The sequence below is a fragment of the Dendropsophus ebraccatus genome, chromosome 2 (assembly GCF_027789765.1).
Source record: "Dendropsophus ebraccatus isolate aDenEbr1 chromosome 2, aDenEbr1.pat, whole genome shotgun sequence".
Lineage (NCBI taxonomy): Eukaryota > Metazoa > Chordata > Amphibia > Anura > Hylidae > Dendropsophus > Dendropsophus ebraccatus.
Genome location: NC_091455.1, coordinates 40,676,891 through 40,690,390, shown reverse-complemented (window position 1 = coordinate 40,690,390; position 13,500 = coordinate 40,676,891). Strand labels below are relative to the sequence as shown.

The 13,500-nt window shown below is 42.7% G+C and overlaps 1 protein-coding gene across 4 annotated transcripts in view; it reads right to left on the bottom strand.

The window, feature by feature from the left end:
• Positions 1-13,500, bottom strand: part of LOC138783128 (E3 ubiquitin-protein ligase RNF31-like) — a 28,778-nt gene that overhangs the window by 3,205 nt on the left and 12,073 nt on the right. The window contains exons 6-14 of one of the 4 annotated variants that reach the window (XM_069957410.1): positions 12,445-12,627; positions 10,590-10,688; positions 8,131-8,220; positions 6,625-6,727; positions 5,376-5,494; positions 4,425-4,538; positions 4,287-4,341; positions 2,563-2,647; positions 1,989-2,157 (exon numbers count right to left, since the gene is read on the bottom strand). In XM_069957410.1, the coding sequence (XP_069813511.1) occupies positions 1,989-2,157; positions 2,563-2,647; positions 4,287-4,341; positions 4,425-4,538; positions 5,376-5,494; positions 6,625-6,727; positions 8,131-8,220; positions 10,590-10,688; positions 12,445-12,627 (1,017 nt within the window). Of the gene's footprint in view, positions 1-1,988; positions 2,158-2,562; positions 2,648-4,286; positions 4,342-4,424; positions 4,539-5,375; positions 5,495-6,624; positions 6,728-8,130; positions 8,221-10,589; positions 10,689-12,444; positions 12,628-13,500 lie in introns of those variants that run through there. The other 3 variants (XM_069957412.1, XM_069957411.1, XM_069957413.1) reach the window with 3 other exon arrangements.

Sequence of the window (13,500 nt, the reverse complement as noted above, 5' to 3'; positions counted from 1 at the left end):
CACAGCACACTGTATTCTCTACCTGTAACACCACACAGCACACTGTATTCTCTACCTGTAACACCACACAGCATGCTGTATTCTCTACCTGTAACACCACACTGTATTCTCTACCTGTAACACCACACAGCACACTGTATTCTCTACCTGTAACACCACACAGCACACTGTATTCTCTACCTGTAACACCACACAGCACACTGTATTCTCTACCTGTAACACCACACAGCACACTGTATTCTCTACCTGTACCACCACACAGCGCACCTTATTCTCTACCTGTAACACCACACAGCACGCTGTATTCTCTACCTGTAACACCACACAGCACACTGTATTCTCTACCTGTAACACCACACAGCACGCTGTATTCTCTACCTGTAACACCACACAGCACACTGTATTCTCTACCTGTAACACCACACAGCACCCTATATTCTCTACCTGTAACACCACACAGCACACTGTAAACTCTACCTGTAACACCACACAGCACGCTGTATTCTCTACCTGTAACACCACACAGCACATTGTTGCTACCTGTAACACTGATATTGGAATAAAGTAAAGAACTTTTTGAATTAATTTCTTTTTCTTTTCATCTCTATGCACATATTATGATCAGAAGAGGTTGCAGTACTGCAATAAAAGTCCAACATGTGTGAACACAGCCCTAATCTCATGGCCGAGTTTTGCACAATTAGCGATGTTTCAGCAGCTGCTTCTGGCTGGTCAAAGATAGTGAATCACTCAGGGGATTTGGGGATCCAGCCCCGCCCCCTGTGAAATCACGCCCTGCCCCCTGTCTGCATCATCAGCCTGTGCTCAGCAAACAAACAATGTGAGACAGAGGCATGGAATATTTGTCTCCGAAGGTGGGATAGCAGTGGGAGCAGGAGACAATGTGAATTGCCACAGAGGCCATTTTTCTTCACTTCCTTCATGTCAGTCAGCTACCAGTGTGGCAGAACCGTACAGATATGGTATTACATTGTATAGACACATCTATATAACTGTTAATGTACTTTTATGTGGAGTTTCCCTTTAAATCCAGACTATCCGGTGGTATAGGATCTTTACAAACTGGTGATTGAAATTAGTATGATCCCTTCAGAAACCATGTCCTAATTATTCAGCAAGGCCTTATGGTGTGTTTACACAGGCAGATTTATCTGACAGATTTTTGAAGCCAAAGCCAGGAACAGACCATAAACAGGGAACGGTTCATAAAGGAAAGACTGAGATTTCTCCTTTTTTCAAATCCATTCCTGGTTTTAGCTTCCAAATTCTGAAGGGGGGGGGGGGGGGAAATGTACCACTCCAAACAGGTGTGCAAACTGCTCCTCTGATGTTTTGCAGCAAATCATCATTTTTCTTGAATGGTTTTTATGGCTGTATAATTTAAGAAGGTTAGATTCTAACAACTTGGCATTACCAATTTGTCATGCTACCTCCTTGCAAAAACAGCACCACCCCTGTGCTCAGGTTGTACGTGGTATTGCAATTCAGCTCCATTTATTTTAATGCAACTGACCTGCAAGACCACAACCAGAGGACAGGGGAGGCGATATTTCTGGAAGAAAGTTGCCATGTTTTTCTAGGACTATATAACCCTTTTCTACTTGAAGCATCACCTCTGCAGGACACGCCATTGCATTAGATTCCCAGACCTAGATATCCTATAGCGTGACTGCTGTGAGCTTTCTAATACAACTTCACTCTCAGTAAGCTATTGCACAGCCCTGTGTGCTTGTGATATTGATGATAAATACTAAATCACTATGTAAGCCCACCCATAGTATACAGACTCATTCCGCTTTATTAGATATATGTCATAGTGACATGTCAGAAGTTTAATAGCAGGGATCTGGGTGCTGAGACAGAAGTGCTGGGCTGAGTGATGTGCCCCATCATTGGAAAGCCAAGTAAGCAGTGCACAGATTTAATAAAATTCTATAGCTAGCATAGACTTTGCCCTGATCGCTTACCATTTGAAGGGTCTGTAGGTATGCTTCCTTTCTGTCATTACCGCAATCTTCTGGAATTGTAATATTCCATCTTTGAAGTTCTACTTGCATCTCTTTTTCTGTATACAGATCAACTGGATCCAAGAAATTGTCATTTATTACTTTCACCAAGTATTCCTTTTCTTCTGTTCTGTAAAGAAACATTCATGAACTAAAAATTAAATGGCTTTCAACAACTACAATACTGACAACCTATCGTTGATATGGCGTCAGATGTAATCTAACTACCAGGATCTACACCGATCAGATGAATAAAGTGAATGCTGCCTCTATTTTACTGTTTCCTATGCACAGTGCCATACTTATGACAGTGGCTGTGCATGGTATTGCAGCTCAGTCCCATTTCAAGTAAATTACACTGGGTCCTTCAATTGAATGTCAGGCATACCAGAGACCGATAGCGGTTGTGTAGGACTGGCCTGCTAGGGTTGCTGTACCTAGGACCATTTAAGGTACAAAATATAAAAAGGCAAACAGAAATGTGAATAAGTCCTAACACATTGACCAGACATTTGTATAGTGTGATGTCACATACTCGTTGGAAGTATGATCTTTTTCTTCTCCATCTTCTGCCTTCTCCATTTGCATGTTAGATTTTGCTCTCTGTAAATTGAAGATTCCTAAAAATAAGTAATAAATATGGCATTTGGTGGAACATTTGTCTACATGCATATGTTTTAAGAATGTTTCATTGTATCTCAATACAGATGAACTACAAAATGTTAATTGTAGTTATATGCTATGATAACATAGTATATGATTTATGTATATTGAGAAGTACTCTGGAGCTTTTTAGTGCACCATGGGCTATTATGGCAGGATAATAGAAAAGGGACAGGACAACTGCATTGTATTGAAGGGAGGATGCATAGGGGCCATGTATCGTGAGAGTTTGGCCAACAACCTCCTTCCCTCAGTAAGCATTGAAGATGGGTTGTGGATGGGTCTTCCAGAATGACAAGGACTCGAAGCACACAGCCAGGGCAACTAAGGGCCCTATTACATGGCCGGATATTAAGGAGAAAGCGAGAGCTGACCTGTCAGGTCAGTGCTCGCTTGCTCCTCGTTCCCTGCTCACTGTTGGTGCTATTGCACCAACAGCCACTGTCAGCCGACAGTCAATCTTTAGATCGTCCAGGTGCCCTATAGAAGATAGTGGCGGTCTGCTGCCTCTGCTCCTATTGCACAGAGTGACAGCCAGCAAACCGTCGCTATGGTTATCAGCGTCATCAGCTGCTCAGCCGTGATTGGCTGAGCATAACTGTGCTCAGCCAATCGCGGCTGAGCAGCTCATGACGCGGCAGAGGACGGCCGCCCGAAGATTACATCATTGTCGAAAGATGGCGGACGGGGGTCGACATGCGTCAGGTGAGTGTAGAGCACTACACTTCCGGGGGTGGCGTGGGTGGGGGGAAACACGGGGAAGGGGGTTACTAACATAACATTAATTACTAAGTTGTATAACTTTGTAATGTGTGTTATTTAGTGAATAATTGTTTAGCGCCGCACTACCCCTTTAAGTTTTGCTTTTCTATTGTATCACATCCATTTTTCATGGAATATAATGCTAAATAATTATTTAAAATAAAAAAAAATAGATTTTCTGGAATTGTTTTTTATAGATTCTGTGTACCTACGATAAAAATTACAGACCTCTCCATTCTTTGTTGGTGGGAAAACTTGCAAAATCATCAGTGTATCAAATACTTATTTCCCCACTGAACCCTTTTCATCTTTAATAATTTTCCCAAGCATGCTGTGACAACTGATTTGATAGGAAGCATAAAAGGGCACTCAGTAAGGAAAGAACTAACTTGTGTGAATAACAAGTAAGGCTATGTTCACACAATGTATGTTTTAGTTAAATCATTGCCGTTGTTGCAATTTGCAACAACAGCCGTGACTTATACAAAACATTCGTTGTATGTGAATAAATGGAATCCTGGTCGGAGCGTATACACATAGTATGTCAGTGTTCTGAGGCCGCTATTCAATGAATAGCGGCCACAGAGAACATGTCAGTTCACACAATGGAACGTGCGGCTCCTGCCGCATGCTCCATTGTGCCAAGAAGGGAATCCAGATGCGGGCGCACCCGTGTGTGAATTCAGCAAAAATGGAGATCATCTGGCCGGTTTACAGAACGGCCAGTGGTATACATAGTGTGAACCCGGCCTAAATCCGCTAAGCTTTGAAAAATGCTTGTTCATAGTTAATATTTACCGATTTACATGCACAGAATATGACCTGCACACTTACTTTCTAAGGGTACGGACAGCTCTTTGATGATGTTACTCTTGTACCGTATGCCGTTCTGTTGTAAGTCATAACATAGTAGATATGTCAGACGTCAGCCATCACTGTAGCTCAGTTATCTATATGTGAAGATGATGTTACCTGAAGAAGCTGCTGCAGTCTCTCTACATCCCAGTCTCTTAGGTAATAGAAACAATCACGTCTGTGATGCGCATGTAAGCCCTTCCCATGACAGTCATCGGAGAAGTCACATTTCTAAGAGTTACAGGATGGGAGAAGATAATTTAGCTATATGTGTTGCTTTTTCAAGTTAAAAACAAAGTTTTCCCAGAATGCAACACTTCCTTGGCCTATCTAGTCACCAGATTTACTGCTATTATTTATGGTGAGATGGTTTTGGGAATCTACAAGTGCGCAGGATCATCATACAGGTCCTATGTGCTTTCTTTCAGCCCCACCCCAAAAAAAAATTTTCAGAGTGTATATTAATTTGCATAGATACTAGCATTATTTTGATATCTTAAAGAGGTATTCCTGGAAAAATCTACTTTCCCACTATCCACAGGGGAAAAGTAGGAGATTGCAGGAGGTCCGACCTCTGTACCCTAACCCCCAACCCCCCCCCCCCCCCCCCGCCGATCTCTGTATCGGGCCCCCGGCTTCTGTATTATAAATACAGCTGTGGGTACAGCAGGTGACCCCCGGCTCTATTCATTCCTATGGAGAGACATAAAGAGCGCTTGGAAGAGCCCTGTGTGAATAGAGCCGCGGGTTACATGCCATACTGCAGCTCTTATCATAATACTGAAGCCAGGGCCCTATACAGAGATCAACGGGGGGTACAGAGTGCGGACCCCACATGATCTCCTACTTTTCCATAGGGGAAAATTGATTTTTCCTGGAATACCCCTTTAATGGCTAAACTGCCAGATGGGAAATAAAAGTGAATGCTACAATGGATCTTGCTCTTTTATAATATAATGAAACCAGGCTATACATCTATCACTTGTATTATTATACAACTTGGGCATAGGAACCTTAGACATGTTAACAGTATTTCAGATCCTGGAAACAGTAAACAATTGTTCTTACGGATCCTTGAAGAAATGGTTGTCTGCATCCTCCACAGAAATCATACTGACATTGTGTGCACTTAAAGTGTAAGCATCCACCTTTCCACAAATCAAACCGAAATCTGCAGGATGGACATTCTGTATGGAAAATACATGACCAAGTAAAACATTAAGGCAATTAATAAAATACCATGAAGACAAAATTAATGACACAAAACTTTACTAAATAATCTAAAAATATTCTTTCCTTATAAAGCCTCATATGGGTTTTTCTGAAGGATTTACACAAAATCCAACAGATAACTGTTGGAAAACAGAAGTAAATGAAGTTGTATTAAAGTGTAATAAAAGTCTGTGGTTGCCCGACTACCAGTGCCACCTTACCCATTGGGCATGGTAGGCGGCTGCCCGGGGGCCCTTGTGTCCTAGGGGGCCCCTGCCTGCTGTGACATATTCCCTGTCCCCGGTCCCCAAGCAAGCTCCCTTGTAGGTATTGTGCCTGTGCTGCCGTCAGCCGCCACCACGACCCTGCCTATTACAACGCCCCATGACTGGAAGCTGAGAAAGTCAGGCAAGTGGATTAACACGTGGGCTATTTGTTGACTCTCCCGGACATGTGTTCTTCCCCCTGGTTGTAGTGATTTGTCTACTTAGTATTTTGTCAACTAATTTATTCGCATTTGCACTTTGCTCTGGTTTAGCCTCAGGGAACTGCGCAGTAGCAGTGCAGTTGGGAACCTGACCTGCCTGTATGATGTTCAGTCTGTCAAAAATGAAAAAATTGTTTAAATAAACAGTTATTAAAAAAAAGGAAAAAGAAAAAAAAACATGTCCATATTCTTCCAGAGACAACACGGCTCTTGGCTCCAGTTCAGGTGTGGTTTGCAATTAAGCTCTGCAATTAACCTACATCCAACCTGGAGACAAGAATGGTGCTGTTTCTGAAAGAAAGTGTCCATGTTTTTCTAATGCTGGATAACCCCTTTAAGTATTGACATGAGGAGATGTTTTTAATATCACAAAGAAGCCACCAAGTTCCAACTGTCATAACAGCAAAGTTCATGGACATCTGCACATTGCATTACATTCTAACCCATACATCAATATGTTCGAGAAGGAGGTAGGATTTGAGAGAGCAGTGCACCCAATTCAGCCCACAGCAACATGTATTCACGTTCACATTCCTAGATAATACAGCTTATGTTGGACAGCTAGCACAATAAACCAGCTCTCTAGTGAAACAGGAAATTAAACTATATGAATATTACCAATTCCATTCTTGGTGAGATAAGCATTCAGCTCTTCATCTTTATTTTTCATTTTCCACAACCTAAACTCCTCACAACTCAATATTTCATGAATGTCTTCCCACTGTAGAAAAGGAAACAAACAAAAAAAAAAATTAGAAAAAAAAGTTGTCAACAGTTAGACTGGTATAAAGTGATTGAAATAAATTGATTTTAGTACAGTGTTCTGTTTTGGCTTGAGATGTACCCTCCTGGTGTTTGACACTTGGCTTGTATTTGGTTTTGCTCCTGTTTGGCCTCAGATGTTCATTCCTGGTTTATCTTGGTTCAGTTCAGGGCTCACCGCACCCCAGCTAACCAATCCCCCCCCCCCTTTATTTTAGTGGTAATTGGGAGTCTTACAATCCACGTCTTAGGCCCCTATTCCACCAACAGATCTGACAACAGATTATCTGCCAAAGATTTGAAGCCAAACCCAGGAACAGACTATAATCAGAGAACAGGTCATAAAGGAAAGACTGGATTTCTCCTCTTTTCGAATCCACTCCTGGGTTTGGCTTCAAATCTTTGGCAGATAATCTGTCGTCAGATCTGTTGGTGGAATAGGGCCTTTAGGGCCGTATTACACAGCCAATCAAAACTGTAACCGAGCGCCGATCAGCTAGATCAGCGCTCGTTTACTGAGTCTATTACATGGTTCGACCATAGTGCAGCAAGGGCTGTATATATATATATATATATATATATATATATATATATATATATATATGTACATACAGTATATACACATATACATACACACTGTATATCGTTAGTAATGTCCATGCAGTCTTTGCTTTAAAAGTGTAATAATAAAGTATATATGTTACCTCTCCATGCTCCCTGGTGCCTTCCTGGCTTCTCCCCGAAGCCGCCAGTGCAACTTCAGAGTATCTTAAGTGACAGGCCACTCAGCCGATCCATGGTGGTCCCACCCCAGCCAGTGATTGGCTGAGCTGCCTGTCACTCTGTCACTTTAGACACTGTGAGGATTAAGCGGAAGCTAGTAGGACATCAGGGAGCAGGGAGAGGTATGTAGAAATGTATTTATTTAGACTGTCATCAGCCCTCTGATTTTAGGTCAGGACCTAAAGACACGATCAGCCGATCATGGTTTTCATCAGCTAATCTTTGTCAGCTTATAACTCTGTGTAATGGGACCCTAACACGTCACATGTCAGAGGTTTTCTTAAAGTGTATCGATCAGGAGATCGGGGAAAGGACCACAGTTGCAGTGCATTAAAAAAAAAGAGTCGAGCTCCATAGGAGCAATTATAAGTCCAAATCTCTTTTTAAATTCAGAGCAGAGATTGGACACGCTGCACCTGCGGTCTTCTCCCCTCTATATCTCCCCATTGGTACGGGTCTGAACACTCAACTCACTCAACACTGATCAAAACTTTTGACATGTCTCAATGACATGTCAAAAGTTTTGTATAACGACAGGTACATTTTAAGTTATTGTGACCTTTTAAATGATGCACTTACTTGTTCTTTGCAGTTGAAGCAGGTGATCTTTTTGCAGGTTGGACATTTCATTTGTAATGTGTCTCTTTCATGCAAAATACCAAATGAACACTAAATGCAGAACAGATAATTATGAGATCATCACAATGTGAGAAATACATTGTATAACATAAAAACTGTACTGGAAATATGCATGTGTGGTGATTAGGTACTGTGTTTGTTAGCTGAGCCAAAGGGGTTAGTTGTTGTGAAGTCAGTGCTAGCCCAGCACACAGATGTAATGTTGACACCTGCTTTTTTTTAGTATGGCGGGCTGTGTTCCCCAAATGGTCGGTGACCTGCTGGGTTGTTGTGGGTCCCTTAGGCTCTTGTCACGGCAGTCCTGAGTGGCAACTGACCCACCTGGACTGTTGGTACCTCCACCCACAGAAGAAAGACAATTAACCCAAGTTGTGCGGTGGTGTGTGTATAGGTGCGGGTGCGAATAGAGATGAGCAGAGTCCCATGCGTTAGTATAAAAAATATAACAACTTTACTGTAAAGCTTTTCAGAGTAACAGTACACGGTTTCACAAGTAATAAACCTTGACACACACTTGAGTGCTTGACCTTAATGCTTGAGAGAAGTAGAAGAGGTAGTTGCAGTAGTGCTTGTGGAGAGTAGAGGAGTTTGCCAGAGAAGCCCTAAACCAGTGTAGCCTTTTACTCTGCCGGAACCTTGATTGATATCTTTTAGTAGTGAAGTGTTACTCGTACTCACGTTTAGACACTGTCTTACCGCCTTCTGCCCTCTGGTAGCGTAGAACCTATACCAGTAGGGTAGTACGAGCCCCAGCCATAGTTATCAGGGTGTAGCTAGGTGTCCGAGTGTTCCCAGTTACCTGCACTGCGCAGTAGGCTACGTAAACCTTTGTATACTTGTTGCTGTGTCCTACTGTGGCTAGTTCCTATCTTTTCAGGATACTGCCCTACACTTTTGAGATGTGTTCCTCGCTTGGGTCAGGGTGTTCCTTGGTGACTACTCTCCCTTGTTGGTGCTTAGCACTGCATAGTGATTATAATAGTTTGGCTGAAAGAACTGCTGGTCTCTATCTGCATCTGCTTACTTTAGTGCCTAGACTCAACTGACTTGTTTCACTTTCTCTCACACAGAGCTAACTCCTCCTACAGGAGGTAAGTGCACAAGAAAAGGGATAGGATAGGTACAAAAAAGAGAAAAAGAGAGAGCATTGCCTCGTGGTCAGCACATAGCACATGGTATAACATACTTTTACCCATTACCTCATTCAACTGTGCACATAAGAAAATATAACCATAAGAGACACTGACACCTAGTGGGGAAACTGTAAAGTGCCTCTTCCACCAGTGGTTCTAAACCTAAGGACTTTTTGACAGGTGCATAAGAACACTAGAAGTGGGACACCACACATGAAATATCAATAAATCAACAAAGAACAGAACAAGCGGAACGGTGAACGATGTCTTATTTTCGGCCAGTTTGTGGTTCATTAAAGGGGTTATGCAAAATGAAAAATACATAGTTGCTCTCTTTAGAAGACAGCGCTTCACCTGTTCTAAGCATGTGTAGTATTATAACTTGGCTCCATTCACTCTAAAGATACTGAGCAGCAATGTCACACACAACCTTAGGACAGATGGGGGGCTGTTTTATAAAGAAAAAAAAACATGCACAAACACAGTGTTCATACTTACCCTAACTCCTGGGTCCATCTTTGTTTGAATTTCACGCCATTTGGCTGGTCCCTGGAGCTCTGAACGGTGTTTTCTTTTTTTCTCTTCTTCCTGATTCTTTGGCTCGGAGCGTCAGATGACTGACAGCTTGCTCAGCCAATCAGAGCTGAGCAAGTTGTGAGTCATCTGATGATGTAGTAGAGGGAGGTTGGCCTAACTAAATGATAACATTGATACAAAATTACGAGGGCAGAAGATCCCATGGTCAACAGGAATCAGGTTAGTATGACTTCAGGTAAGTATGACTACACTTCAGGGGGTTTGGGGTCCGGAGGGGGGGCCTAGGGAAGGGGGACAGAACGATGATTGAAGCACATTACAAAGTTATATAACTTTGTAATGTGTTTTCATCACTGCTAAAAATTTGCATTTCCGTGGTTGTTCTTTAATTCTGGGTAACCCCTTTTAAAGCGGCACTATCAGCAGGCCAGGGAACCTGCTGATATGATCTAGCTACTATTTACCTCAGGATTCCCGGGCTGTAATTCATATTCCTGTGGGTCCGGTATACGGTAGTTTTCTGCTAATTGCTGATATGCTAATTAGCGGATTTGGAGAATTTGGGGCGTTCCCCATGCTCTTGGAGCACCCGCTCAGCCCTTATAGCCTGCCCCCTCCCAGCCCGCCCACCATGTATATTCATGTATGCATAGCTAGGCCGCTTGTTACGGGCTGCTTCCTGCACAATGACTGAGATTACATTCAGGACATGAACAGTTTATCACTTACATGACTGCACCAGCAAAAATTGGGCATCTCCAGGAGTGCTCGGTCCCTCAGTTTACATTGAAACAGCTCATGTGTTGCTGAATCAAGATAGTGATGGATCTAAAAGAGAAAGAAATATGGGGATATACTGTAACATGTACATTCATTTTTCATTACGTGTGCATGGAAATTTAGTGCCTAAAACGTTGGTGCATTTGTATTAGATCATGCTGTGGTTATATACTCTACACACACTTTTTTAATATTCACTTTCAGATTTTCTTTCTTTGCCATTCAGAAAATGTTTTTTATTTTTTTTATTTTGTTGATGTTATTAATGGTTTTTCACATGCTAGTATGCAATTTGCGCTAATATAGCTGCCACATTTATCACATCATATAGGCATAACCCTATGTGTGAAAAAACATGAGCATTCCTGTACTTATTAGCTGCTGTATGCTTTGCAAGAAGGAATGGAATCTTTACAGCCATATACAGTTCTCTCTGCTGCCACCTCTGGCCTTTTTAGGAACTGTCCAGAGCAGTAAAAGGCTTGCTATAGGGATCTGATATTGCTCTGGACAGTTCTTGACACAGACAGATGTGACAGCAGTAAGAGTGTCTCTGAAGCTGCTATTATAAGCCTAATTATGGTGTATGCAGGCTTTTTCTTATTTTGCTTGATTTTGGCAGCAGGGAGCACTATTTCTGACTGTAAAGACAATGTGACTTCCTGTAGGCAGTTGATAAGTACTGGAAGGCTTAATTTTTTTTAAACAGAAATAATTCATAAATTTGTATAACTTTCTACAACCAGTTGATTAAAAAAACAAACTCTTGGGTACCCCTTTAAGATATTACAATTGTTTGACAGGGTCAGGACATCTTAAGCTGGAGTTTTTGAGGGACAGGGTCTAGGTAGGACTTTTGCTTATGATGTATATTCTCATACCATCTTTTTGTATTCCAAGAAGCAATATGTGGTCATTCTGATACCCATGTACTGTATATGGAGGGAGACTGGGGACAGAGTAAGTGAAGTTTGAACTATAGGCTTCCTTTTATGGTATAAATATATGTTGCTGTTATATACAGTGCGATATATCAAAATAAACTAACAGATTCTTGTTAATCTGTCAGGACTCTGTAGGGAGAATTGATCAGGGAGGGAAGGGGGAAGACACAAACAGTGGACCCTGCACTTGTCCCTGCCCACTGTCTCTGCTTACTTGCCTCTATCAGCCCTAGGTGGCTGCGGGCAACTGGGCAGCAGTCCCTGACTTAAGATTTGTGGCGACACAAAACACAAACACGACAGACAAAAATAAAGGATGGTCAGCAAGCAGAGGTCACAACTAACAAGCAGCAGAGGTTCACAAACAAAATACAGAGAATAGTCAGGTCACAAAGCCAAAAGGCCAGGGCAGGCAGATATCGAGGAAAGTCAGGGTACAGAAAGCTGGGGTCAGGTAAAGCCAATGGAAAACATAGGAGATTCCAAAGGGAATGCTGAGCATGTTAGGTAAACTAGACTTAATAGCCAGCAAGGGGTTAATGCACTGCAGATGTTTTATAGGAGGTCAGGGGTCTGGTCCAGAATGTGATTGGACCAGTCACCTGATTTCCAACCACAGATAGTCAGAAAGACTTGCCGGTCACAGAAATCCCCAGGGAGATTCAAATCTCCCACCAGGGACTCGGACCACCAGGTTACTAGGGACGTTGTTGGGTATCTCTAGGATCACTTTGTCCAAGAGAGAGGCATGGAGCGTGCTTATGCACCATGCTCATTATGTGGCTACTGAAGCGCGTTCCTGATAACTCCAGCTGAGGAAAACATTGCTGGAGCTCTGGAAGGTAAGTGCCTTACAATACCTGTGTGTCCAACAAATTGAAATACTCCATGGACTCCTCTGTGTTGCCTTCATTCTCTAGATCAGGCTTCCCGCAGATGGGACACACCACATGGATGATACTCTTCTCTTTGATCACCGAAGAGAAATGATGAATGAAACACTTTTCACAGAAGGAGCAATTGCAATGTGTCATCTTCACAAACTAATTGACAATAAGATTGTAAAATGTTAGAGAGACATTGTAGTAAAAACCTAACAGAAAACGCATGTATAAAGGAGTACTCCGGGCCAGCTGTATAATCCGTATCTGGCCGGGGGGGGGGGGGGGAATATAAGGCTCCAGTGACTTACCTCCTCGGTTCCAGCGTTGGCTCCCGGATCTCCCGATCTGCTTCCTGGACTGAGCTGCGGCATGAGACGTGACGTCTCAAGGCAGCTCAGACATTTAGCGGCCGAGGCTGCGACCAGGAAGCGGCCATGGGGCGGTGCAATCCGGGAGCCGGTGCTGGAACCGGGAAGGTAAGTCACTGGAGCCTTCTATTTCCACCCCCTCCCCAGCCAGATATGGATTATACAGCTGGCCCAGAGTACCCCTTTAAGGCTAGGTTTACACTATGTAAAAACAAAAGGCCATATTTCATTACAACGCCCGTTGTTGTGCAAACAACGGCTGTTAATTGCGAAATAATGGCCGTTGTTATTCACATAATGTGAACCTGGCCCAAAAATGACCTATTTCATGTATGTTAAATAAGTTGGACCATGCCCTTTAATTGCCTTTTGACTGTATGCAAAGCTGTACAAATAATTTATGCAGACTGTGAAAGAGAAAGCATGATCCTTAATTGGTCCAATTACTTTGCTACCTATTTTGAACTCCCATCTTTAACCCCTTTACGACCATGGGTGCATATTTACGCCCCCACTACCTGGGCCTTAACACAGGAGGGCTTAAATGTATGCCCTGCCGGGGTCCCGGGCTATGGAGCGGGCTCAGGAGCTGATATAATATACCATAGCGTGCGTAATCGTCTGATCTATTAAAATAAAACAATATTGTTCCCGCACTGTGAAT